Source organism: Mustelus asterias, chromosome 5 (assembly GCF_964213995.1).
Source record: "Mustelus asterias chromosome 5, sMusAst1.hap1.1, whole genome shotgun sequence".
NCBI lineage: Eukaryota > Metazoa > Chordata > Chondrichthyes > Carcharhiniformes > Triakidae > Mustelus > Mustelus asterias.
This window is the reverse complement of record NC_135805.1, coordinates 79,274,605-79,302,307: the sequence shown is the minus strand read 5'-3', so window position 1 is coordinate 79,302,307 and position 27,703 is coordinate 79,274,605. Positions and strand designations below refer to the sequence as shown.

The 27,703-nt window shown below is 43.0% G+C and overlaps 1 protein-coding gene across 1 annotated transcript in view; it reads left to right on the top strand.

The window, feature by feature from the left end:
* The window catches only part of LOC144493991 (adhesion G-protein coupled receptor F2-like), a 43,469-nt gene extending 16,036 nt beyond the window's left edge, over positions 1 to 27,433 (top strand). The window contains exons 7-12 of the mRNA XM_078213565.1: positions 6,976 to 7,091; positions 14,048 to 14,217; positions 15,653 to 15,820; positions 22,710 to 24,095; positions 27,208 to 27,249; positions 27,338 to 27,433. Of these exons, the coding sequence (XP_078069691.1) occupies positions 6,976 to 7,091; positions 14,048 to 14,217; positions 15,653 to 15,820; positions 22,710 to 24,095; positions 27,208 to 27,249; positions 27,338 to 27,433 (1,978 nt within the window). The remainder of the gene's footprint in view (positions 1 to 6,975; positions 7,092 to 14,047; positions 14,218 to 15,652; positions 15,821 to 22,709; positions 24,096 to 27,207; positions 27,250 to 27,337) is intronic.
* Positions 27,434 to 27,703: the final 270 nt, after the last annotated feature.

Genomic DNA, 27,703 nt, shown 5'->3' with positions numbered 1-27,703 from the left:
ATGAAGGGAGTTGCTGGATTTTGATTCAGCTAAAGTCAAGGAATGATGATAGAGTTCCAAGTCAGGATGATGTGTGACTTGGCGATGTTTCCATATATCTGAAACCTTGCTTTTCCAGGAGGCGGAGGTCTGGGTTTGAAAGATGCTGCTGAAGAATGTTTAGCAAGTTACTGCAGCGCAATATGGGACACACTGCTGTCACTGTATCTCAGTGTTGAAGGGAACAAATGTTTTAGGGGGTGGATGGGGTGCAGCATAAGCGGGTTGCTTTGTCCTGCATGATGGTGATCATCTTGGAGTGTTTTGGAGCTGCACTCATCCAGGCAAGCGGACAGTATTCCATCGCATTTCTGATTCGTACCATGCAGTTTTTGGACAGGTTTTGGGGAGATTAGGAAGTGGAAGTGCTTTGCTCACTACTGAATTCCCACCATCTGCTCTTGTCTCCACCTTTCTTGTGGCACCTTAGCAAATGCCTTCTGGAAATCCAAGTATAGTATGTCTACATGCTCCCCTTTATCCACACTGCATGTTACTTAGAGTCATAGAGTCATACAGCAATACAGCACAGAAGCAGGCCCTTCAGCCCAACCAATCCATGCTGATCATGGTGCCTTCCCAGCTCGTCCCAATTGCCCGCGTTTGGCCCATATCTCTCTAATCTTTTCCCATCCATATACTTATCCAAATGTTTTTTTAAATGTTGCTATTGAACCTGCCTCAACCACTTTCTCCGGCATCTCATTCCATATTCGCACCACCTTCTGCGAAGTTGCCCCTCAGATCCCTTTTAAATCTTTCCTCTCTCACCTTAAACCTGTGTCCTCTACTTTTCAATTCCCCTACCCTGGGAAAAAAGACTATGTGCGCTTATCCTACCTCTGCCCTTCAGGATTTTTTATACCTCAATAAGATCACCCCTCATTCTCCTATGTTCCAAGGAATAAAGCTTTAGCATGGTCAACTGCTCCCTATAACTCGAGCCCACTAGTCGTGGTAACATCCTAGTAAATCTTCTCTGCACTCTTTCCAGTTTATCAATGTCTTTCCTATAACAGGGTGACCAAAACTGTACACAATACTCCAAGTGCAGCCTCACCAATGACTTACACAACTGCAACATAATGTCCCAACTCCTACACTCAATACCCTGACTTACAAAGGCCAGTGTGCTAAATGCCTTCTTCACCACTCTGTCTACCTGTGACACTACTTTCAACGAACTATGTACTTGTACTCCTAGGTCACTCTGTTTCTCAACACTTCCCAGGACCCTACCATTCACTGTATAAATCCTACCCTGGTTTGACTTTCCTCAAAAAGCTCCAATAAACTGGTTAAACATGATTTCCCTTTCACAAAACCATGCTGACCCTTTCCAAATACCTGGAATTTTTCTAAGTGCTCAGCTGTTATCTCATAAATGATCGATTCTAACACCTTCCCCACTTATCCTAGTGCATTAATGACAAAAAGCTAATATGTAGGTACAGTAAGTAATTAGAAAGCTAATAGAATGTTATCACCTTATTGCAAGGGGAATTGAACACAAAAGGAGGTTGTGCTTCAGATGTACAGGGTTCTAATGCGACTACAGTATTGGTCACCTAATTTAAGGAAGGGTGCAAATGTGTTGGAAGCGGTTCAGAGAAGGCTTACCAGACTAATACCAGGAATAGGTGGGTTGTCTTATGAGGAAAGGTTGGACAGGCTGGTATACAAGACCCTGAATGGTCTTGACAAGATGGATGAAGAAAGGATATTTTCTTTTGTGGGTGAGCCCAGAACTGGGCCACTGTTTTAAAATTAGCTTGGCTTTTTAGGACTGAGATGAGAATAAATCTTATTTCTCTCAGAGGCATGTGTGAGTTTGGAACTCTCTTTCTGAGGAGGCGGTGGAGGTGGGGTCAGTTCAAAATCAGATGTAGATAGATTCTTGTTAGGCAAGAGAATAAAAGGTTATCAGGGGTAGATGAGAATGTGGAATTTGAACCACAAGCCGTGATCTCTTTGAAAGGCAGAGCAGGCCTGAAGGGCCGAATGGCCTACCTCTGCTTATATTTATCTTGATATATTTTGATGTACTACCCATGCCAGCACCATTTGCAATTTGCAATCCAGTTGTCCAGCTAGTATTTTATGCCACATTTAATCAGTTACAGCATAATGAGCAGGAATTTACGGCCTAGTTTGTCCTGAAACCATAAAATCCCGCCCAAGGTCAATGAACCTTTCCATGGTGCACCCTTCACCTGCTCTGATTTCCGTGGCGGGCGGGGCAGTAAAACTCCGGCCGATATCTCTCACACAACCAATCACTGAACAGACTCGCAACCATCATACCATGACAATGACATTCAAATTTTCCCACGTATCCTGAAATTAATCATTTACCAACTGCATTATCCATCAGGAATTCTGTTGGTGTTCCTAATCCAGTGCCCAGCCATTTCTCCAATACCTTGTGTACAATGATCTGTTGTCCATCGTATTTAATAGCATAAATAGGCTACATCTCATCATTATGCCTACAAATTGTAGCACCACCTACAAACAGTGGCAGCCTACAAGATGCACTGCAGGAACTCACCAAGGTTCCTTAGGCAGCAACTTCCAAACCCACAGCCATCACCATCTAGAAGGACAAGAACAGCAGATACCTGGGAACACCAGCACCTGGAGTTTCCCATCCAAGTGACTCACCATTCTGATTTGGAAATATATCACCATTCCTTCACTGTCACTGAGTCTAAATCCTGGAACTCCCCCCCCCCCCGAAAAACACTGTGGGTGTACGTATACCCCAGAGACTGCAGTGGTTCAAGAAGGCAGCTCATCACTACCTTCTGATGGGCAATAAATGCTGGCCAACCAGTGACACCCATGTCCATTAAAATGAATTAAAAGAAAATAAATGTTTGGAAGTTCCTGGATGCCTTGCTTCCAGTTGTCTCTGTTAAACACACCCTAGGACCATTTTTGATGATACTTCCACCTCCAGCAACTTCTGAGTGAACAAAAGACAAATTCTCTCTAATACTTCTGCCAAATTACTTTAAACTCATGCCCTCTGGTCATTGCTTCTTGCTTTTCAATTGATCCAGGCCTCTCATAATTTTAGACAACTCAATTAGATCTTCCTATAGTCTCCTCTGTTCCAAAGAAAACAAATTCCAACCTGTCAATTATTTGCTTCTAATCAAAATTCTCCATTTCTGACAACATCTTTGTGACTTACCAACTCTGATCACTTGGAGTTTCACAGCACAGAAAGAGACTCTTCGGCCTATCGTATGTGTGCCAGCCATCCAACACCTCTCTATTCTAATCCCATTTTCCAGCACTTGGCCCATAGCCTTGTATGCTTGGCGTTTCAAGTGCTCATCTAAATGTTTCTCAAATGTTGAGGGTTCCTATCTCTACTACCCTTTCAGGCAGTGAGTTCCAAGTTCCCACCACCTTCTTGGTGAAAGGGTATTTTCTCAAATTCCCTCCAAATGTCCTGCTTCTGGTTTTTGACCCTTCCTCAAAGGGGAAAAGTTCCTTCCTCTCTACTTTACCTATTTCCCTCATAATTCTGTACACCTCGATGAGGTCCTCCCTCAGCCTCCACGGCTCGAAGGAAAACAACTTCAGTCTAGCCAGCCTCTCTTCATAGCTGAAACACTCCAACCCAGGCAACATCCTGATGAATCTCCTCTGCAGTCTCTCTCATGCAATCACATCCTTCCTATAGTGTGGCGAACAGAACTGCATTGAGTACTCTAGCTGTGGCCTTATACAGCTCCATCATAATCACCTTGCTCTTTTATTCTCTGCTTCGGCTAAAAGGCCAGTATCTTATATGCCTTCTTAACCACTTTATCTATCTGTCCTGCTGCTTTCAGGGATCCTTAGACATGCACCCAAGGTCCCTCTGGTCCTCTGTACTTCCTAGCATTCTACCATTCATTGCGTATTCCCTTGCCTTGTTAGTCCTCCCAAAATGCATCGTTTCGCTGCTCTGTCCTGTATTCCTCTTTCTATTCCATATGACAAGCTATTTTTGTAAATTGTCCAGAATATAGTTCATATCCTGATAATGATTGGTGATTGTTTGTCAGGACCTGTTGGATTGGAATGTAAAGTGTTTTTGTGGGCTGAAAAACTTGGCAAGGAATCCTTTTCACTAAATTAGAGTTACATTTAATCCTCTGGCTAGCCTGTCAAACTGGTCTAAAGTATTTTGGTAAAATGCATGAGGGTTTTACTTTAATATGACTGCACAGTTTCAGACCTGTTTATGATGCAGTCACGCTGTTTGACTGGTTTACACCTCTGGAATGTGTTTATATGTCTGTGTTAATAGATTGATAATGCAGAAGATTAAGTTAATTTGGTCATGTCGTAGTATGACAGTTTGTGAATTTAAAATTGAGCTCAGAATCTGGGCCTAGAAAGTTTTCTATGTTCAGCTGATTGAGATCCCAACATGGCGGACTGGAAGCACGTGCACAATTCTGTCCAGAAATGTACCCATTGCCTTATCATAAGAGCAAACAAGAGGCATCTTTTAAACAGGCCAGAAACAGCTTTAGACCATTTATCGAGACAAATAGGGGGCTAGGCTTGCATGAGGTTCCACCTTCAACATCGCTTACTCTGCAGTAATCGGCATGATTACAGGCTGCATTTGGGAAAACTAGCCCAAGGGGTTGCCTGTAACAAAAATGTTAAATAGCTTTCCTGAATGTGGAACTGGGAGAAGCAGATTCCATCCTTTACTCCCAATCACCATCCCTCCCTTTCCCTTTGGACCTGGCCCCTTGGCTGCCAACGCAAATCTTCCAACCTTCATTTTGCTCTCCTAGGATGCTAGAGCTGCTGCCATGATATTCATCTGTGTTTTTATGTTATCTTACTCCCTCCATTCCTGACTGACCCCTAGATATGCTTAGCTGAGGGCTGCTGAGATCATAGGAATGGCCCAATTTTACTCTAATTCTTGACAGCTGTATTAAGTGAAAACTGATGCCCAATATCAAGGGTGTCTCAGACAACACCAATAATGTTTGTTCCCAATATTTAGGCCCCACATAACCTTGACTGAGGTCAAGGTCTCCACACAATTCAGTCAGTAGTGAGACAGTTACTAAAATGTTCCAGCTTCTACAAGGTTAGAAGAGACTAATCTGCACCACAGAGATAACATTGCTGATTGCAGTCAGTGTCCAGCACCCTCAACATTTGCACCTTGACCTTCTACCCTGAGGATCATCTAGAATTAACTCAAGACTCCCCAACTTGACTGTAGCATTGAATTTCCCAGGGGCCATTGATGGCAGCCATGTGACTGGATCCTTGCAGCTGGAATCACCTTCCCTCTATCATAAGGTCCCAAGTTGGGGATGTTTGCTGATGATTGCACAATGTTCAGCCCATCCACAACTCATCAAATACTGAAGCAGTCCATGTTCATATGCAGCAAGAGTTGAACAATATTCAGTCTTGGGCTGATAATTGGCAACATTCGTATCACACAATTGCAGGCAATGACCATCTTCAACACGAAAGAATCTAACCATCTCCCCATGGCATTCAATGGCATTACTGTCAGGGGAAACCTGCTACAATAGACTGGGGGCTACCATTGACCCAAAACTAAATTGAACCAGCCATATAAATACAATGATTACAAAAGCAGGTCCGAGGCTGGCAATTCTGAGCTGAATACATCACCCCTGACTCTCCACACCCTGTCCACCATCTACAAGTCAGGAGTGTGATGGAATGTTCTCCACTTGGCTGGATAAATGCAGTTCCAACAACCCTCAAAGGCATCCTTCAGGACAAAGCAGTCCACTTGACTGGCGTCCCATCCACCGCCTTCAACATTCACTTCATCCACCACGAGCAACAGTGGCAGCAGTGTGTACCATCTACACAATGCACTGCATGAACTCACCAAGGCTCCTTCGTCAGCACCTTCCAAGCCGGCAATCTCTACCACCGTGAAGGACAAGGGAAGCTGATGCATGGGAACACCACAGCATGCAAGTCCCTCTCTGGGTCAGACACAATCCTGACTTGGAACTATATTGCCTTTCCTTCACTGTCAATGGGACTCCCTGTCTAACAGAACTGTGGGCCACCTACAACACATGGACTGCAGTAGTTCAGGAAGGCAGCTCACCACTAACTTCTCGAGGAGAATTAAGGATGGCCAATAATTGCTGGCCTAGCCTGCAATTCCCATCCCTATGAGGAATGCATATCTGAAATGGAGATGCCAGATTTCCCTGCATTCATTTTAATTCAGACACTCTTTGTTTTGGGCTGCAATCCTGCCTGCCCGATCTCCCTTAATCCACTGTCCAGCCAACCTTAAATGCCCAGAAGCAATGATAGAAAAATTGCCACTTTTCATTTCCTTCTCAGCAAGTTTTCTACTTCTCTGTAGAGAGAGAGGTCAATACTTGTAATTTTGGTGAATCCAAACAAAAATCCGTCTGTGCCTGACCTTGCCTGCAGGGTGATTTGCATATTTAAATGCACAGGGAATGGTGACGGTGGGTGCTTGTGTATTTATCACAGTGAGGGTGACCCACTACCTCAGGGTGACAGCAGCATATTCAGCATCGATCACAGTCAGGGTGACTGACTGCTTCAGGATGGCAGTGGATTGTTGGACATCAGTCACGGTGCAGGTGGCCCATTGTCTCCATGGTCCCAAAGTGTAAAACTGTCAACATTGTTTACAAGATCAGCCTGCAATTCCCTAGGCAAAAGATGCACTTTTTAAAAATTCTGCCATTCCACCTGCTCTGAATGCCAGGAATTCTGAGCCTCAGCACCCAACCTCTCAGCCCAACAACTCCAAACTAAACTAAAAGCTGAATTCCCCATTCATTCATGTCATCATTCGGTTCTTAGTTTGAATGAATTGATTTAAGAAAATGGCTGCAATAATCCCTTTTCTTGTCTTTACTGATTTAGCAAAGGGAGTGTAATTATACTCTATCAAGTGGTCTCTACGAAATCTTTAACTCTGAGCGAAACCACCACCCAAATCCAAAATCTTTCTCCAAAATACAGAACTGAATTGTTACCCGGTAAGTAATCTTTTCAATAATAAAATAATTTTACTTGAGAGCATTTGAAGTTATCAATGTGTAGAAATGGAATAATTATCATCTAACTAAATAGGGTATTTGCATTTGCATCGTTTGATGTTAAAGCATTTTAGACAATTTATTTACTTAGGATGCAGCATAGTCTGAGTCACACATGCAAAATTGTAGTAATCTCACTGAAATATCAGGACTCCTATTCTCTGGAGATTTTGGGAACTCCGTGGTTGGGAAATTTAACACAAAACAAACTTAAAGCAGACTTTCATAATTTCTCAAGTTTTGGACAAATTGGTACAAGGTCTCACAGATGACTTCGGTACACTGAGGGAGAATTTAGCATGGCCAATGCACATAACCAGCATGTCTTTTGGATTGTGGGACGAAATCGGAGCACCCGGAGGAAACCCATACAGACACGTGGAGAACGTGCAGACTCTGCACATTGACCCAAGCTGGGAATTGAACCCGGGTCCATGACGCTGTGAGGCAGCAGTGCTAACCACTGAGCCACCCTGTAGCCAATGAGGAAGGAGGCACAGTTGGACCTTCTTCTTGGTAGTGAGATGAGCCAAGTAGATCAAGTGTCAGTAGGACAGGAGCAGTGATCTACGGGTAAAATCCTACCAAAAAATGGCAAAGTGTCAGGGTCTGACAGAAAACCGGTGTATTTCTCTCCAGAGGAACAGGCAGGCTTTCTCGCCAGATCCTATGTATAAATAAAAACCAGGGGGAAGCGAGGCCTAAACATGCTGGCAAAGCTGGCTCTACAGAGATTGGGATGCACTTCAAAAAGGACGCCCCGATCAGAGGAAAAAAAACCTCCCCACTACCACAGAGGTGTCAGGAACTCCCCTGCAATCAAAACCAGCATCCCCCCTCCCCCCACCCACCAACTCTCCCCACTGCCGACAATCAAACCCAGCATCTCCCCACCCTTGGCGATGAAAGTCAGCACTCTTCGCCCACCAGTGCTAAGCTGGCATCCCCACCCCCCTCAGTGCCAACCTGGCAGTGCCATCTGTCAGGGGACAGCATTGGGGGCATTGCCAGGGCACTGCTTGACCATGTCCCTTCCCCCCCCACCCCCAAACCCCCAACCTTGGGAGGGCTATACTCACCTTTACATCCCTAGAGGTATCCCTATGACAGGTTAATGTTCGGGTGAACCTGTTGTAAACGTCACTGACCTGACATTTGAAAACACGGTGAGGGGGAATATATGGCAGAGGGGTTAATTCGATTTAAATATATTAAAATTAATTTAAATGAGGTTCTCGCCCTTTGAGAGTGTGAACTTCACTACATGAGGGGCAAGAAAAATAGTGGAACGTGATCTCTCTGAGAGAATCCCATTTCCCGATTCTCCCTGGATTTTCAGCCCGCGTTGCTGTTCTCTCTGATGGGAAAAGTAGCTTGAAAATCGCCCCATTGTATCTTAAGGTATAGACTGAATCCAGAAGAGGACAAGGAACAATCCCCCAACTAAGAATAGTTCATTGGGGGAAAGCCAACGCCACTGGTGTAAGAAGAAATGTGGGCAGAATAAGCTGGAGTCAATAATTAACAGGACAAATAATAGCTGAACAATAGATTACCCTCAAAGAACAGATTGTTCAATGTAAATTCCCTCAAAAAGGGAAAGTAGGGCAAACAAATCCAGACCTTCCAGGATGACAGAAGAGGTAGACATTCGTCAGGTGGAAGAACAATGGAGAACCAAACTGAGTATAGAAGGTTCAAAGGGAAGATGAAATGCAAATAAGAGAAGCAAAGAGGGAGTATGTAAAAGGATTGGCAGCCAGCATAAAAGAGTACTTCAAGGTCTTCTGTTGGCATATACATAGTAAAATTATGGTAAAAGGAGTAGAGCTGATTGGGGACCAAAAGAGGGATTTATGCATTGAGGCAGAGGGGTCATCCATGAAATGTTATATTGGACTTGAAACATTAGCTTTGTTTTTCTCTCCGCAGATGCTGCCAGATCTGCTGAATTTTTTCCAGCCCTTTCTGTTTTTTAAGGTTCTGGAGTACATAAGGAGAAACTCTCCCCACTTGTGAAATAATCAAGAATGCAAGCATACAGACTTAAAGTAATTGGCATAACAAACAAAAACAATATGAAAAAAAAGCTTTTTTACTTAGCGAGTGATTACGATCTGGAATGCACTGCCCTGAGAGTGTGGTAGAGGCAGGAATTGAAGCATTCAAAAGGGAATTAAATGGTTATCTGAAAAGGAAGATTGTGGTGGTTATGGGGAGAGTACAGGAGAATGGCACCAAGAGAGTTGTCCATTCAGAAAGCTGGAGCAGACATGATGGGCTGAATGGCCTCCTTCTGCACTGTAACAATTCTCTGATTCTGTGATTCAGCGTTAGTTGCACCATGTTCAAGCACAATGTCCTTCAAAATTCTGATGAAAGCAAAATACTATGGATGCTGGAATCTGAAACAAAAACAGAAAATGCTGGAAAATCTCAGCAGGTCTGAAAGCATCTGTGGAGAGAGAATAGAGCCAATGTTTCAAGTTTGAGTGACCCTTCGTTAAAGCTCTGACGAAGGGTCATCCAGACTTGAAACGTTGGCTCTGCTCTCTCTCCACAGATGCTGTCAGACTTGCTGAGATTTTCCAGCATCTTCTGTTTTTCCTTCAAATCTCTGCCTTGCTTGGGTAGAGTTCTAGTTGCTTTCTGCACACAGGATTTAGCCACTGATACAACTCGCCAGCTGCTCTCAACTGACACCAATTCCAATTCAGAAGCATTTTCAACTATATGGTCTTCTTCATGCCCAGACCAGTCTTATTGTTTCTCCAGGAGATGCAGATCTAATTTTATCTCCTTTTGTTCAAACAACTCATTGTTCTGTCTGGTAAACTTCTCTTTCACGGTTTCAAAGACTTCATTGAATTTATTTCCATGGTCAACTAAGAAGACTGTCTATTTAGTTCACAAGTCTGATTGATCTGTTCTTGTTTTTCTTTATTATACTGAGCTCAAGTTGTTTCCAATTTAAATTTAGCAACTGCTGCTGCTTTCTGAAGCTCTAATCTTCTAATCTGTGTTCAAGAACTAATATTTTGTTTCCCTGTAATTTGGTAGTGTTAACACCGGATCCTCCTTTCTCAGTTTCTTTCAAAGCATCTTTTTTTCATTTTTGTCACTGATTTTGAGCCCCATTGCTATCTGCTTTGTCACATCATTTTCATCCTTAATCTGCAGATTTCAAGTTGTTTTGAGGCCTCTCTACCATCCATTCTTGTTTCCTCCTTAACTTGACACTCCAATGTCATTTTTGAACCAGTAAACATGGTTTCTAATTCTTCTGACACACCTTTTGTAAGAGCAGTAGATTCATGAAGAGTAACCTGTTCCTTCAAGCCAGCCACATTTTCCAGTGAAACATTAGCTTTAGCAGCTTCAGCGGCCTTCCTCAAAACCACTGGAGACGCCAATTCCTTATCCCCAGCCAAGTCATTTCCTGGTAAAATATATTTAAAAATTTTTTTTATTCCTTTCTCAGAGTTACAAAGCCAATGCGCGGAGTGGACTGGACAAGCCCTTTATCCATTTCCTTGCTTGCTCCAAAAACCAGTTCAAATTCAAATTGAATCTAGTTCATGGTTCCCACAAGTGAGACATACAAGATCCAAGCTGACAAGGGTAGGCATTACAACTGATCTCATGCTTCATCCTACGCTTGTTCTTAGCCAAAAGGATTTTGTTTTTAAATTTCTGCATTCTCTCTTAATTTATACAATATTCTGTTTTTCTATTCTTCCTACCAAAATGGATAACATCACATTGTCCTACAATATACCTAGCTGCCAAATTTTTTGCCCTTTCATTTAATATCTCCCTATTTGTTTAAAAACTCTTTCAGCTCGATATACAAAGCGGGGTCAGGAATCCGACACCTGAGAAAATTCTGGCCTCCAACACATGCACCAGGTGTATTGTTCACACAACACTACTTTAAATATAAAATCCCTAATCCCAGGGGGAGGCGGTGGCCTAGTGGTATTATCGCTAGACTATTAATCCAGAAACTCAGCTAATGTTCTGGGGACCCAGGTTTGACATCATCACCCCCCCCCCCCCCCCCCCCCTCCCCACAGCAGGTGGTGGAATTTGAATTCCATAAAACAATATCTGGAATTCAGAATCTACTGTTGGCCATGAAACCATTGTCGATTGTTGGAAAAAAAACATCTGATTCATTAATGTCCTTCAAGGAAGAAAATCTGCTGTCCTTACCTGGTCTGGCCTACATGTAACTCCAGAGCCTCACCAATATGGTTGACTCTCAACTACCCTCTGAACAAGGGCAACCAGGGATGGGCAATAAATGCTGGCCAGCCAGCGATGTCCATGTCCCACAAATGACTAAAAAAAAATTGGTCAGACAATAAGCTCGGTGCCTAATTAATGGTGCTGAGTGCACCCAGGAGATGGGAGCTGTGTGTCTGGTACCAGCAGCCTGCTGCCGCTTTATCAAAGAGAGCAGTGCCTGAAAGGCCCACAGGATAAATGTATGAGACTGAGGGCAACCTTGTCAAGCTGAGATACTCTCACCTTCGAGCACGGCTTACCTGAGGGCAAGATTATTCTCAATGTTAAATGAAAAATATTTACTTTGCTTGCAGCAAACCCAACAGTTGTGCAGTCAGCTGTTTACTTTCACCAAAATCACCATTAGAAATTAGCTGGCCCGTTAACAAGTTCCTAAAGGCTATTCATAAGAGGTGGGGAGGTTCACAGTGTCACTCCCCTACCAGCAGTTTGATAATTGTTGACTGTCCTGGGATCCTGAGACAATCTCCAGCATGGGCCTGCATCGGATCACAACCATACTCAGTTTTGAATCCTCACAACTTGTTTTCCCATCTATTTTTGTATCAATAATAAATTTACTATAATACACTCTGTCTCTTCATCAAAGTTATTCATCTAGACTGTGAATAAGTAAAGCCCCAGCATCAATCCCTGTGGCACCCCACTGCTAAGAGTTTGTCAACCCAAAAATTATCCATTTATCCCAACACTGTTTCATGTTAGGTAGTTGATCCTCTTTGTTTGGTAAATTAGCTTTGAATATTCAGTTCCCAGCCTTGCTCACTTTGCAATTATGGGTAGAATTTTCCCATCCTGCCCATCATGGGAATCATAGCAGGTGGGACACAGACCATACAAAGGTCTGTTGACCTCAGGCGAGATTTTCCAGTCTTGGGGTGAGCGCGGCCGGAAAATCCTGCCCAATGTCTCTGTAAGGGCTGTCATATTTATAATTGTGTCATCAATTAACCTCTCTTGTAATGAAGCTACCCGCTCATCACTCCTCAACCAGTGCAGCTGCTTTAAATGTGTGAGAAACTCACCAATTATAGTCACATGAGCCCCAAATATAAAAATACTGTCTGACTACTTCAATAAGATGGAAGGTTGGCCTCCTCCACATTATTGTTGCCGGGTGAAATTGATCAACTCAATCCATTGTCTCTTTTTTTCCTTTTAATTCATTTTGTTGTTTACCAAGCTCAACACATTCCAGTTCCAAAAGAACCCATTGATGTTTCATTAGTTCATAAGATATAGGAGCAGAATTACGTCATTTGGTCCATCGAGATCACTCCGCCATTCGATTATAGCTGATATGCTCTTCATCCCCATTTTCCTGCCTTCTCCCCATAACCCTCCAACCCATTACCAATTAAAAATAGGTCGAACGCCTCCTTAAATTGACTCACTGTCCCAGCATCCACCACACTTTGGGGTAGCGAATTCCACAGATTCACAATCCTTTGGGAGAAGTAGTTTCTCCTCAACTCTGTTTTAAATTTGCTACCTCTTATCCTAAGACTACGGCCTCTCGTCCTAGAATGCCTCACGAGCAGAAGCATTCGCTCCACGTCTACTTTATCCATACCTTTTATCATCTTGTATACTTCAATTTGATCTCCCCTCATTCTTCTAAATTCCAGAGAGTATAGGCATAAGCTGTTCAATTTCTCTTCATATTGTAAACCCCTCATCTCTGGAATCAGATTCTAAGTTATTCTTAATTGTTTGTATAACACTCATGGATAGAAATATTTAGCAGTTGATAGAGTGGCACGGTGGCACAGTGGTTAGCACTGCTGCCTCACAGCGCCAGGGACCTGGGTTCGATACGGCTTGGGTCATTGTGTGTGTGGAGTGTGCACGTTCTCCCCGTGTCTGCGTGGGTTTCCTCCAGGTGCTCTGGTTTCCTCCCATATTCCAAAGATGTACAGGTTAGGTGGATTGGCTATGCTAAATTGCCCCTTAGTGTTAGGGGGCTAGCTGGGGTAAATGCATGGAGTTATGGGGATAGAGCTTGGGTGGGATTGTGTTCGGTGCAAACTCAATGGGCCGAATGGCCACCTTTTGCAGTGTAGGATTCTATGATTCCTGTAATCTAACGGCAGCACGGTGGCACAGTGGTTAGCACTGCTGCCTCACAGTGCCAGGGACCTGAGTTCAATTCCGGCCTCAGGTGACTGCCTGTGTGGAGTTTGCACGTTCTCCTCATGTCTGCATGGGTTTCCTCCGGGTGCTCCAGTTTGCTCCCACAATCCAAAGATGTACAGGTTAGGTTGATTGGCCATGCTAAATTGACCCTAATGTCAGGGGGGATTAGCAGGGTAAATGTATGGGTTTACAGGAATAAGGCCAGGGAGGGATGTAGTTGATACAGACTCCATGGGCCAAATGGCCTCCTTCTATACTGTAGGGATTTTATGATCCTTCTATGAATTGTTCTCCATTACATTTCTAAGCACTGTGACATATATTCACGTATTAATAATCAAGTATTAACAAATCAGATGAGTATGGAACAAGTGATAAACTTAAACGAACAGTAAGATTGAAATTATGTAGCTTTTGGAAAGTGTATTAATGTTGTTCTCTTTAAATAGATGACGAAATACCGTGTTATAATAAAAGATATGGCACAACAAATTATAATTCAATCGCAGAAACCTGTTGTGTAAATACAGGGGTCATGAAGAGAAGATGTGGAAAGAATGGAAAGTATGAAGAAGAATTAGATTTCTGTATATCAGATGAAATCAACAATATTCTTCAGGTATGGATTGTTAAAGTAGAAAGCGCATTCCAGTAAAATGTGATCACAACTAATTCTTCATCGTTTTGACCATTGAAAACCCGGTGTCCAGGCTTGGCTGGGGAAGGGTAACATTCATTGCCACCTAACTGCTAGACAATGGCAATTGTCAAAACATAAAGGCCAGTCATATTCCTACAATCTTCAAGTGCAGCACGATCGTCATACCATTAAAATTCTCTGGATAACCACTGATCTGAAGTTTAACTGAATCAGCTGTAACAATATTGTGGCGATCTGATCAGGCCAGTGGATGGATACTTTGTGATGCAGGCTCGTCTCCTGAGTCCTCAACATTTCACAAAGCATTTGCAAGGCACAAGTCAGGAATTTGATGAAGCTGCTCAAGGCTCACAGGTACAAAACTATTTGCTTGCATATTTCAGCATCCAACTCCCTCCACTCTAGCATCTTAATATCTAAAAGATGTATAAGATGAACCACAGCACTTCCTTTCCCTGAAAACTATCAAGGGGAACAAGAACACCACGTTGTGAGAAGCATCCTAACTTTGATCAGGGTTCCCATCGCTCCCACTTTCCTAGGTACTCGTGTTTACAGTAATTGTATGTATGATTCACACATGCTCGCACACACATTTACGCATGCAAGGTAATCTAATTTGCCAAAGCAATTTGGTTACAATCCAATTGTCACCAAAACACATTGTCTGAAGCCTGGTGACCTGCTCATGATCACATTTGCATTGCCAGTTGTGAGGATGATTGCATCAGGGCAATTGAAAATAGTTTAGAATCAGAGTCCTGAGAAAGCAAATGGGGGGGAACGGGGGGGGGGATGCGGGTGGGGGGGGGGGGAGATAAACCCATACTGGAGGAGAGAGAGAGGAGGCAGGGAACGAAACCATCTAGCAGGTGAGGGGAAAGAGGAAAAGGGGAAGATCACAAACTCAGGAAGGAGAGAGATGAAATCACAAGCCAGGGAATACGGAAGAGAAAAATACAAACTGAATGAGGAAAGATCGAGACATACACATAAACTCGGAGTAGGGAGACAGAGAAACAAGCCTTGGAAAGAGAGAGAGAGGTGCAAACAGCAGGGCAAGTTAACGTGAACAAACTGGCCATGGGGTGGGTGGGAGAGATAAATACAAATCGGGGAAAAGAAGGGGGAGGGTGGCAGAGACAAAGTCAAACTGAATTACTTCAGTTGCATTGGTGAGCCAGAGAGGAATTTTGCATTTTTTCTCCCTACATTGCCAGAAGACTTTTAGAAAACTATTCCAGGAGATTATGTAACTGTTGGTGGGAATGGACTGTGCACTGGGATCATGATAGCCAGTTACACCATGACTCCATGGATTGTGCATAACTTACCTTTTTTCTAGTCCATCAATTTCAAATGTTGCTGTAATCATCTCTAATTTCATTTTCAGGCGGTAAACACCACCAACTTAGACACTAAATTTTCGAATCTCCTTCAGCAATTATCCAATGGGACAGATGTGGTTAACATAACCACCCCTGGCAACGTCCAAGCTGTGGTTACCATTCTGACACAAATTTCAAAAGTAAACACCACTGTTAATGAAACAGATATGGAGGTAAGAACCAACATCTGCTGGAAACAGTCTCAAGCCTACTGTCATGCATTTCTGCAGTATGCCTTGCTAATGTGAAAGTCAAGCTTAGCAGGGAGAAAATCGAATGTGTTGCTTAAAGAATCACACTAATTCTTGAAAATTGCTGAAATGGAGACTTGACTTCCATAATGTTTGATTTTCATTCATCCTAGCACATAGGGTCCAATTAATAGGAAACACATCAATCTCAACAGCATGAGATCAAATAGAAGTTGGAAGCATCTGTTCAAAAAATGGGCAAGATGAGAAGTCACATGCCACCAGGTTATAGTCCAGGTTTATTTTAAATCACAAGCTTTCGGAGCGCTGCTCCTTTGTCAGGTAAAGTGGAGCGAGGCACACAGGCACAGAATATACAGGCGGAGTTCTCTGCCTGTGTGCCTCTCTCCACTTCACCTGACGAAGGAGCAGCGCTCCAAAAGCTTGCGATTTCAAATAAACTTGTTGTATTATAACCTAATGTTGAGTCATCTTGTCTACCCCAGTCCAACACTAGCATCTCCACATTTAAAAAATGGAGGCATAGTACATGGAATAGTAATGCAGAGACCTAGGCTCTGGGGACCTGGATTCAAATTCCCCCACAGCAGATCAATAAAATATCAGGAATTAAAAGACAAATATTGATTGTCCTAAAAACCTATCTGGTTCACTACTGTCCTTTAGGGAAGGAAATCTGCCATCTTTACCTGGTCTGGCCTACATGTGACTCCACAAGTAGGCCATTCAGCCCTTCGACTCTGCTCTGCCATTCAATATGATCATGACTGATCCTCTATCTCAATGCCATACTCCCATGCTCTCCCCAAGCCTCTTGACACCTTTAGAGTGCAGAAATCTGCATGTGGATTTCCTCAGGATGCTCTGGTTTCCTCCCACAGTGCAAAAATGTGCGGGTTAGGTTGAATGGCCATGGTAAATTAACCCTTAGTGTTAGGTGGATGTCAGGGGGATTAGTAGGGTAAATATGTGGGGTTACGAGGATAGGGCCTGGATGGAATTGTTGTCGGTGCAGGCTCGATGGGCCAAATGGCCTCCTTCTGCACTGTAGATATTCTATGATTCTATGAAATTCATCTACCTCCTTCTTAAATATGTTCAGTGATTTCACCTCCACAGCCTTCTGTGGTAGAGAGTACCACAGGTTCATCACCCTCTGGCTGAGGAGGATTATCTCTGTACTAAATGGCTTCCCCGTATCCTGACTATCCCTGTGACTCCTTGATCTAGTCCCACCCCCCCACCCCCCACCATTCGCAGCCAGAGGAAACAACATCCCCGCATCCAGCATGTCCAACCCTGTCAGAACTTCATACGTTTCATAGTAAGGAAACCTCCTGCTGACTGCTACATACGGCCACCCAGCAGCTGATGGATCAGTACTCCTCCACGTTGAACACCACTTAGACTTAGGGTGGCAAGCGTGCAGAATGTAATCTGGGTGAGCAACTTCCATCACCAAAAGTAGCTCATAGCACCACTACAGACCAAGCTGGCTGAGTCCGAAAGAACATAGCTGCCAAACTGGCTCTGCTGCAGTTGATGAGAGAATCAACAAGAGGGGGAAAAAAAGGAAAAGACAGGGACGCAAAACACTATCTTAGAATCATGTTTGTGGCTGCAGTAATGCCTATCCCCTCCCCTAACTATCGAATCACCTATTATCCATTGACTCCGTCTGCACTTCCCGCTGCCTCGGCAATGCAGCCAGCATAATCAAGGACCCCACGCACCCCGGACGTTCTCTCTTCCACTTTCTTCTGTCGGGAAAAAGATACAAATGTCTGAGATCACGTACCAGCCGACTCAAGAGCAGCTTCTTCCCTGCTGCCATCAGACTTTTGAATGGACTTACCTCACATTTCTCTACACCCTATCTGTGACTGCAACACTATGTTCCACAACCTCTCCTTTCCTTCTCCCCTATGCACTCTATGAGCGGTATGCTTTGTCTGTATAGCATGCAAGAAACAATACTTTTCATTGTATCCCAATACATGTGATAATAATACATCAAATCAGATGAAATCATTATGTCTCTTCCAGTCTCCTTTGTTTCTCCCATGTCGCTGAGCTATCGATGGTGCCATGGACTTGCTCTGTCCGTACTGCCCAATTGAACCATCACTCTCATCAGTTTCGAATACTGGTTTGAGGGTGGGAGGCACTGAGGTGAAATCATGTGAGAAAACGTTGGCTGTGCATCCTGACTGCATTGTGCCATCACACAATTCTATGATTGGCAGGCACATGCAGGAGTGCAATTAAAAGTGCAATTAAGCCGATTAAAAGGGCAATTATCTCTGATTTTATGTGACCTGTTGGCGCACAGGCCACATTGACAGGCAGCCAACCCATTTTTACTGCACTCTCAATTCAGGACGGGATAAAATTTGTCCAGAACTGGGCCAATGTGAGTAGGCATAAGTTTAGCTGAGAGTTGGCTGTAGATGTTTTTCTGACAGTTAGTTGCATTTCATGTGTTTTCTGGCAGACTCTTTGGCTTACAAAATTTCCTGGTAACTTTCTATTGAGTGCACACTTCAGTGTTCTATCCTGTGCCATCTGAATCCCAGCAAATGGGGATAGTTGACTCACTGGAGGGACACCTCTGAGGAGTAGGAGAGTTAGAAGGGAGAGGAGGTCTGTTTTCCACAAGCAGCATCCCAGAGAGAGACGTGAGAGCACAGCAAGAGAGTTTTAAAGTTTAAAAGTTTATTTATTAGTGTCACAAGTAGGCTTACGTTAACACTGCAATGAAATTACTGTGAAAGGGTGCAAGGCCAGCAAGAAGTGCAAGGCAGAATGGTCCACAGAAGATGTGATTAGCATGCAGCTAGAGTCTTCAGGCAGTGCTTTAGCTACCTTGACATGTCCAAGGTCCAGTGCCGATGGAAACTCTGCCTCTCTAGGGACACAGCAACCTTCATTTGCCAGATGATTGGCCCAGAAATTGTCTCAAACTATGAAGGTCGCAGTGACCCTGCAATCTTTCGCCTCCTGTACTTTCTAAGACTCAGTCGGTCATGCAGGTGATTTTTCCCATTCTGCTGTGCACAGCTGCATCAAGCTCATTATTGACCTTCTGTTCAGACAGGTAATAAATGTCATTCATTTCCAGACTGACGAAGCCAGCCAGCTGAGCAAACTAGAAGCTTCACAGCAATTGCTACGTTCCTCTACATCCAGGGTGCCATGGATTGCATGCATGTGGCCATAAAGGCATCAGCGGTTCAGGAGGTCACCTTCATGATCAGAAAGGTGTTCCACTCCATGAAAATTCAGATAGGTTGCAACCACAGGACACAGATTTTTCAGGTCTGCACCAAGTAGCTGGCAGCTCCCATGTTGCGTACATCCTGCAACACTCTCAGGTGTCAAGATTATTCATGGTTCCAGCTTGGTTGGGTGATTGGCTCCTGGGAGTTAAAGATTATCCATGGAAAAGGTTGCTCAGTACGCCACTCAAGCACAGAAAGACAGAGCACTGGAGAGTTACAGTAGAAGCCATGCCTTTACAAGGGCAGTAATTGACAGTTCCATTGGGCTGCTCAAGATAAGATTCCTCCATATCCTCCAGAGTGTGTATCATTCATAGTGGTGCATGCTGCAAAATCCAGTTCTGTCAAAGGGGGACCCATTGGAGGATGAAGACAGCAAGGCAACTCCACTGCTGGGGACAACTCAAGTGATGGGACCGATGAGGGTGAGGACGTGGATGCAGAACTGAGAAACCTTTTAGGAGGCAGTGAACCTAGGGAGGCCTTGATTCTCCGTTCTTTCAACTAGGCACTCAGGACGTGGATTGAAATGAAGGCAAAGGTTTTGCCTCCTTGCTGAACAATCTTGATAAGGCTCATCCTGTGATCCCTCTGTCAATTTATGATCTTTGAAATAAAGTTTGCAGCCCCTCCCTTCCGACACAAGGCACTCTTCCCACACCTGGCACCTATGATAAGCAATGAAATCCTTAAATGGTATTAATGATAACACGATTTGATCATAAAATGCTTATCAAATGAAATATTATGATACCCTCTCTTCTGCTTATAGTTCTTTAAACTTACATATGCAAGGGCTGCATCTTGGTACCAGCTTCTTGTTGGCAGTGGCAGCCTGCAGAATCTGCTGTCGTGTTGGCCCTGATGACCTTGGTGCATGTCCTTTGCCAGTGCAGCTGTGGAGGCAAATGCCTGGGAGGGTCATCCAGCACCATGGCAATGCACTTCACAGTCGGCAGATGCCATGGTTACTGGCTGAAGGATGGAGGAGTTGCTGCCTTCATCCAGAGTGCCCGAGAGGAGACCACAGATCCCACAAGTTTGTCTGCCAGTGTGAGGTAGTTTGTATCTCCTGGCACTGAGCAGAGAGACTAAGTGCCTCACTCATCTCTCACATACTGAGGTCACTGCCAGTATGAGGGCTGCGAGGTCCAAGTGCAGCTCCAGATACCCCTAATTCTGCTCCTGAAGCTGCCTCTCCAGGAGAGTCACCATTCTCTGTGTGCTCAGAGTCAGCGCAGTACTCACGATTTGCATGGATTCTTCCAACACTGAGATTAAGGCACCTTCAGGAATCTCCGCTGGATCTTTCCATGCATCATGCTAGACATTTAGCATCTGCTGCTTGATGGATGACTCTAGAGGCTCATTATCTACCCCGGACTCAGCATGGACTTGGTCTCCAGCAATCCTCCAACTGAGACTGCCCTGGGCACTCTCTGCTCCAGCCAGCTCCTCATGCAAGTATGTAGTGTCCTCACTGCTGTGCAACTCCAATGGAGTCGACACACTAATGCCCATAAATGTGTATATATCTGCACTGGTGCTTGGTTCTGGAGAGCATATTATGCAGAGTGTCAGTGGAGGATCCTTGTAGTCTCTGTCGCATCTTGAAAGAGGGAGACAATGTGTCAGTAGATAGCATCACCACAATGTGACTGCATGCAAGACAGTTTGTTAACACCATGGACAACTGCCTCACTGTGGCATTGTGACTGGACAAGCAATTGAGACTCTTGGTTTGAACATCTCAGTGGAGATGACATGACCCTACATTTCTTACACACCCTCCCAGTCTCTCACTTGTCCACTGGACTCATACCCTCTGAGGTCACTGCCTCTCCGTGACCTGAGGACCTTGCTCCTCAGTCCCATTCCAATTCCAGAGCATCCAACTCAAACTTGCTGACCCATCTTGCTACTGCCTTCCTCGTAATGTGTTTCACCATCTCTTTTCTCATCTCCTTCTGATTAATGACTCTTAAATGACATTTCCCTAGGGTCGGTATTGGGACTCTTGCTTTTCCTGATATATATGAATGATCTCAATCGTGGTGTGCAGGGGGCAATTTCAAAGTCTGCGGATGATACAAAACTTGCAAGCATTGTAAACTGTGAGGAGAACAGTGTAGACTGGTGCATTGGACAGGTAGGTAGGAGATGAAATTCAATGCAGAGAAATGTGAGCTGGTTCATTTTGGTCGGAAGAACAGGGCAAGACAACATAAAATAAAGGGTCCAACTCTAAAGTGTGTGCAGGAGCAGAAACATTTCCAATTCATTTTCAAATCCCCATTCATCTTCATAAGAGTAGGTGGAGGACTATTCAAAACCTGACTCACCCAGCATATAAGGTATTGCACAAAGTGACATCTTGAAGTTTTAGTTATTCTCTGCTGTTTCTTACAGCAGTTGACTCTCTCACAGCGTTGAAATCCACAAAATTTCAGGTGCACACTCCTGTCACCATGTGGATGGAATGGCCTCTGCTCTCAAGCCTTAATACATAAAGGATGATGTCAGAAGTCAGATGATTATGGCAAGCCACAGCGCACAAAGTCACTTCTCCAAACGTCATGGAAACACATGACTGACCTAGAGAGAGTGCAATAAAAACTCATTAGACCGGCTACTGGGAAGAGAAGATCATCCTGTGAAGCTTGAGAGGGTGGATGCTAAGAAATGTTTCCCCTTACTGGAGAATCTAGAACAGTGACAGCATAAGGGGTAGACATTTAGCACTGAGATGATGGAAATTTCCTCACTCAGAATGTAATGAATCTTTGGAATTCTACAACCCAGAGGAATGTGGATACTTCATCACTGAGTATATTGAAAGTTTGATAGATTTCTGTGTATTAAGGAAATTATAGAGTGTGAGGATAATGGGAGAAGGTGGAGTTGAGGTCGAAGATCAACCATGTCGTAATAAACGGAGAAGCACGCTCAGGCGGTCAAATGGTCTACTCCAGCTTGTATTTCTTATGTCAGAGTATATCAAGCAACTAAAAAATTAGAATGTGTTCTTATTGATCAACTTTAATAGTTGACAGATTGGGGAGCACATGGGGACATGCATTTAAACTATGCAGAAGTAAGAATAGGCTAGATGTTATCTGGTTCTTTCCCAAGAAAGTACCAAGCATTTGGAATGTATTGCTGCCATGTGAGGTGTGTGCTGACGTTCAACAAACCTTCAATAGGGAGTTGAAAAGAATTGGTCAGGGCAGAGTTGCACTGTATAAAAGGTCAGTGGATGAACAGTTAATGTACATATGTTCAATGTGACCAGCTGGACTGCTTTTGATAACCTGAGGGGTTTGAAGGGAAATCTTCCAGATTTTATTGGGTCTGGTTTTCTCTGACTTTTCACGAGGTCTATTTGCCTACGCAGGGAAGGTGGGGTTAGTAATGTTTCTCCAGGGTTCATGAGTAAGGGACAGACTTAATGGACCAACTTCTTTATCACTGCATATCATTTTTGGCCATTTTCTGATGCTAAAAATATTTATTTTTTGTAAATTTGAAATTGTATATTTAATTAACAAAGTTTTCTTTTTGTTTTTCAGAATGTCTTCCATTCTGTAAGCAGAGTCATCTCTTCTGCATCAGTAGATACATGGAAAATTCTCACAAACACAAAAAATGAAAATAACTCCAACCCTAGTTCTCAATTATTACAGACGGTGGAAAATTTTAATGATCGCCTCAATCTGCAGAATTGCTGTTTCAAGATTGAAAAAGAGAATATTCAGCTCAGAGCTGCTAGAATTGTTCATGAAAACAGTAGCTGTTCCACTAATGAGCTTTTTGCTAACATCTCCACCAAAGAATATTCCAATTTAAGTGCGAGTGTATTCATTTCCCCTGAAGAATTTGAAGATACACCAAATGCCACAGTTATCAGCATTGCATATCCAACATGGATTGATATTTTACCTAATACTACAACCTTCGATGGAGACTTTTTGATTAATGGTCTTGTTATGACAATAACATTAAACATTAAGAAACCTGTTAACATCAGCATGACCTTCTCACCAAGAAATCGCATGCTTGATCTCAACACTGCCATGTGTGCATTTTGGGATTTTAGTGGCAATGGCGCATGGAATAATACTGGCTGTACACCTGAAATTAGTGGGGAAAATATCACATGTAACTGTGATCACTTGACATCCTTTTCTATTTTAATGTCCCCTGATTCCATAGACGACCCAGCTTTGGGGTATATAACCATAATTGGAGTTGCCATATCAATAGGATGTTTAGTAATCACTGTTATTATAGAGGCCACAGTCTGGAAACATGTGACCAAAAATAAGACTTCATATATTCGCCATATTGGAATTCTGAATATCGCGGTAAATCTGCTGGTAGCTGATATATGGTTCATTGTGGCTTCAGCTGTAACACCAGGAACGGGGGCTTGCATAGCTGCTACTTTCTTCATTCACTTTTTCTATCTTGCCTTATTTTTTTGGATGTTAACCCTGGGTCTACTACTTGTTTATCGTTTGCTTTTCCCATTCCATAATCTCAGTAAGTCAGCTATGATGGGAATATCATTTAGTATTGGTTATCTAGCTCCATTAATAATCTCTGCCATCACCATTGGAGTTACCTACCCAAGAAACAGTTACACAAGAGAAGGTGCCTGCTGGCTTGGCTGGGAGAAAGAATACCCTCTACTTGCATTTGTTATACCTGCACTGGTTATAATCGCAATAAACCTCATTATTCTGATTGTTGTCATATGTAAACTGTTACGACCAACAATTGGGGACAGATCCAGAGAAAATAATCAGGAGAGCGAAATGCTCAAACAAGTTGTGAGAAGCATTGCTGTGTTAACCCCAATCCTCGGACTCACCTGGGCATTTGGAATACCAACCTTTCAAAAGGGTTCTCCTAAGGCTTTCCATTACATATTTACTATTCTCAATGCTTCTCAGGTATGTATCATCAATGTTTTCTTATTCTTGAATTTTAACTGTTCAGTGTGACCAGGTAAGAAAGGATGAACATGCTCCCCTTTATTTAACCTCCTTGGTTGCTGACAGCAAAGGTTTAAGTTTATTTTCCATGAGGATATCCCTTTTTGAAATAAGAATACATTTAACTATTTAAACTATGAGCAATAAGGAGCCAATCAAATAAAATTTTCTTGAATCAAAAAAAGAGCAAATTTAATAAACACTAAAATGCAACATCACACACACACACACACGCGAATATATGGTTAAATGTCCTTTGATTGCCCTTAAGGTGTAGGTAGACTCTTAAATGTTGCAGCCGATTTGGATTTACTAATTTTGTAGATGTAGCAGGCTTTGCAATTATTATGAGATATCAGTTCTCTGGTCGATTTATAGTCACATTGTCTTCCAATACACATTCCAGAAGAGAGAGAGAACTTTCAGCCTGTCTCTTCTGCTGAAGTCTTTCTTACAAATTACTTTGTTGTGGCTGCAAACTGGCTCACTCATTGTGTATTTCCAAGGGGTTTTGGGTGGGTTTGTCTATGGAAGGCATTTGTTTCAGTATCCAGTATTTGCATTTTAATGTCTCTTCCTTTGACAGGAATGCATTTTGATGGATCCCTCAATTATATGAAATGTCTCTTTCCTTGTATTCCCCCGAGGGTGACTCATTTGTCTTTCCCCTTCACCTTGGAATGTGGCCTTGTATTTTTTAAGTAGTTTGTTCCATTTCATTTCTAGTCAATTGAAAATTTGCAAAATCATATTTTCAAAATAAAGGAATGTAGCTTTGTGACATTAGTCAACTCATATTTATGCAATCAAATTCATACTAAGTAATTAGCACCAGCTAAACATATTCCATGGAGGCTTTGTGGCACTTGGGGTAGTTTCCCTGCGTCTGAACCAGAAGCTCCGGGTTTGAATCCCATCCCAGGGCCTGATGGCCAAGGATGGTGTGTTCGTAATATGGTCAAACAAGTTGAGTGCCAACCTGCAAATCCTTCCAAACACGCCAATGGCTGGCGGTAGGAGCAAGGTCAGCCACACTTGATGTGCACCCCTCAAGCTATAAGTGACAGACTAGTGACCTGTTCGAGGAATAACTAGCTATGGAAACTGACAAAAGTTTGCCTTAGTGCACCACTAAGGAGAATTGGAAACATATTCCATCAGCTCATAGATCACTCCTTAACATGTTCGGATTTATGGTCATCTGGAACTAGGCGATGTCCAGCATATGATAACTCAGCCCAGGAAACGCAGCAGAAAAAAAAAAATTCCATGACAAGTAGATTTGATGGAGTGTCACTATTTCATATCAGATTTAATTATGTAGCACTTTTCACATTGCCAGAACATCATAAAGTGCTTCAAAGCCAATTTTAGAAGTGTCATTATTGTAATGTAGGTAAAAGAAATTATTCTACTCTTATGTGGATCACAAGTAAGTCTTTATTTGGAATAATGGGGTAAGATTTTTCTGTGCATTCTGTGTGAGAAAATCTTGAATGTTTGGAGGAAATAACTTTGACACAGATCACAAATGAAGTGTTGGCTCACTAGTAAAACTATCAAACCAGAAAGAGGACATTCATGAACGTCCTGACTTCTATTTTAACTGGGTCGATTGGGAATCAGACATGTAACTGGCACTCGAGATGGGTCAGTAATAATAGTATGATAAATATCAGATTTTATTAGTTTTTGGGTTTTTTGGGCTCAGAAATCTGGCTGCTACAAGGATATAAGGATGCAGTAGGCAAATGCTTTCCAGCACTACTTGTGGGCAAGATGAAGCATGAGAGTTTCCCCTGAATCCCTCTGTCCTGCAATCTCCAGACCCCCTTTTCTCACTATCACCAGAGCCCCTCTCCTCATTATCACCAGACTCCCTGCTCCTCACTATCTCCAGACCCACCGCCTCTATCACTGGACCCATTCTTGGGATCATTTTTGTGACATCTGAACCTTATTCCTTCTGACCCCTAAACCCCAACCTCCCAATGATCTGTGCACTGCTTCCTTCCTGAGATCTTCAGACCACAATCCAGGTGATGTTTCCCACTGGGAACACTGCAATCCCCTCCACACAGTCTACACACCCCTGCATGATCGCTGGAACCCTCACCTCATTGTGACATCTGTACCCACTTTGCGGAAGCTCTTCACTGGTGATTTCCAGACCACCCCCCTCCCCCCTCCCCACAATCTCCAGACCATCCCCTCAGAACTCTCTACTTGCTGTCTCCAGAAACCCTCCATGTGATTTCTCCAACTCACTACAAAATTTTCAGCCCCTTCCCATGATTTTTTCATAATCCACCCCCGCCCGCCATGATTTTTTGTCCCATGATCTTCAGACATTCTCTGTCCTCCCCAGCTGCTGATGTACAACAGATTTTCCTGCAGAGCTACCAGCCACCCAACCTTGCAACCAGGTCATCTGTATACAATAAATTGAATATCAAATTCTTCATCTTTCCCATATTTCCCAGCCAATGACTGTCTCTTCTGCCCGTCTATCTCAATGTAAATGAGGGCCATGGAGTACTAAAATAAATAAATTATGCTAGAGAAAATTTAGGAAGATAGTTCTAGACTTAAGAGCCTAGGGAGCTGAAGGCAAGGTTGCCAGTGGTGGAATGATTGTAATTAGGAATATAGAAGATGACACAATTGAAGGTCGTCAGTAATCTGAAAGAATTGTAGGCAGAGATAGGATGGGGAAAGGCCAGGAAGAGATTTGAAACCAAGGATAATAATTTTAATCATCCTAACCACCGTCTGCAGAAGAAAACTGAGTGGTTCAAGAGATAGCAGGATTTGATTTGGCAGGGTGGGGACCTAAATGCAATCAGCTAACATGCTAAGCATTGTGGCCAGGGAGGAAAGTAGTTTCTACAGATTTGCCAGCAATTTGGTCTGATAAGTTTGGAATTAGTTATCACTGGTTAAAAGAAACCTCTGCTTTAAACTGTTAACAAATGGTTAATTTGGAATAGTTATTGGAATGTTTAAAAATGTGTTTGCAATTTGTTAAAGATCTATTGGTTAACTATTTAAAAATATCTTCATTTTTTAGGGATTCTTTATTCTGGTCTTTGGAACATTCATGGATAAGAAGGTGAGCTAAAGTTACCATTTCCACCAGTTTCCCAGCATTACTTATTTTTGCTTCAGCTAATAACGTACCTTTTCTGTCATTATCTTAGGTACGAGGAGTCTTGACGAAGTCTTTATTGACAGAAGCTCCTTCTCAAATAAATGTAAGGCTTGAAAACAAGAATAATGGGATAATTATCATCTGAAAAAGAAAATAAATATAAATGCTTTAGATAGACACCTTACCTCAGAATTGAATAACGATGGAATTGGCCGGCTATTGTGAGAATGAACAGAACAATGGGAATGGAAGGATAATAACAACTTGAACTATATATTTATATATTTGACACAATGGGCAGGATTCTCTGGTCCTGTTACAGTGAAGGGAGATTTGACTGAGTGCCAAAGTTTCCATCCTCACTGGCAGCAGCGGCGGGGCATGAACAGCTCGAGAATTCTGGCCAATATCTCAT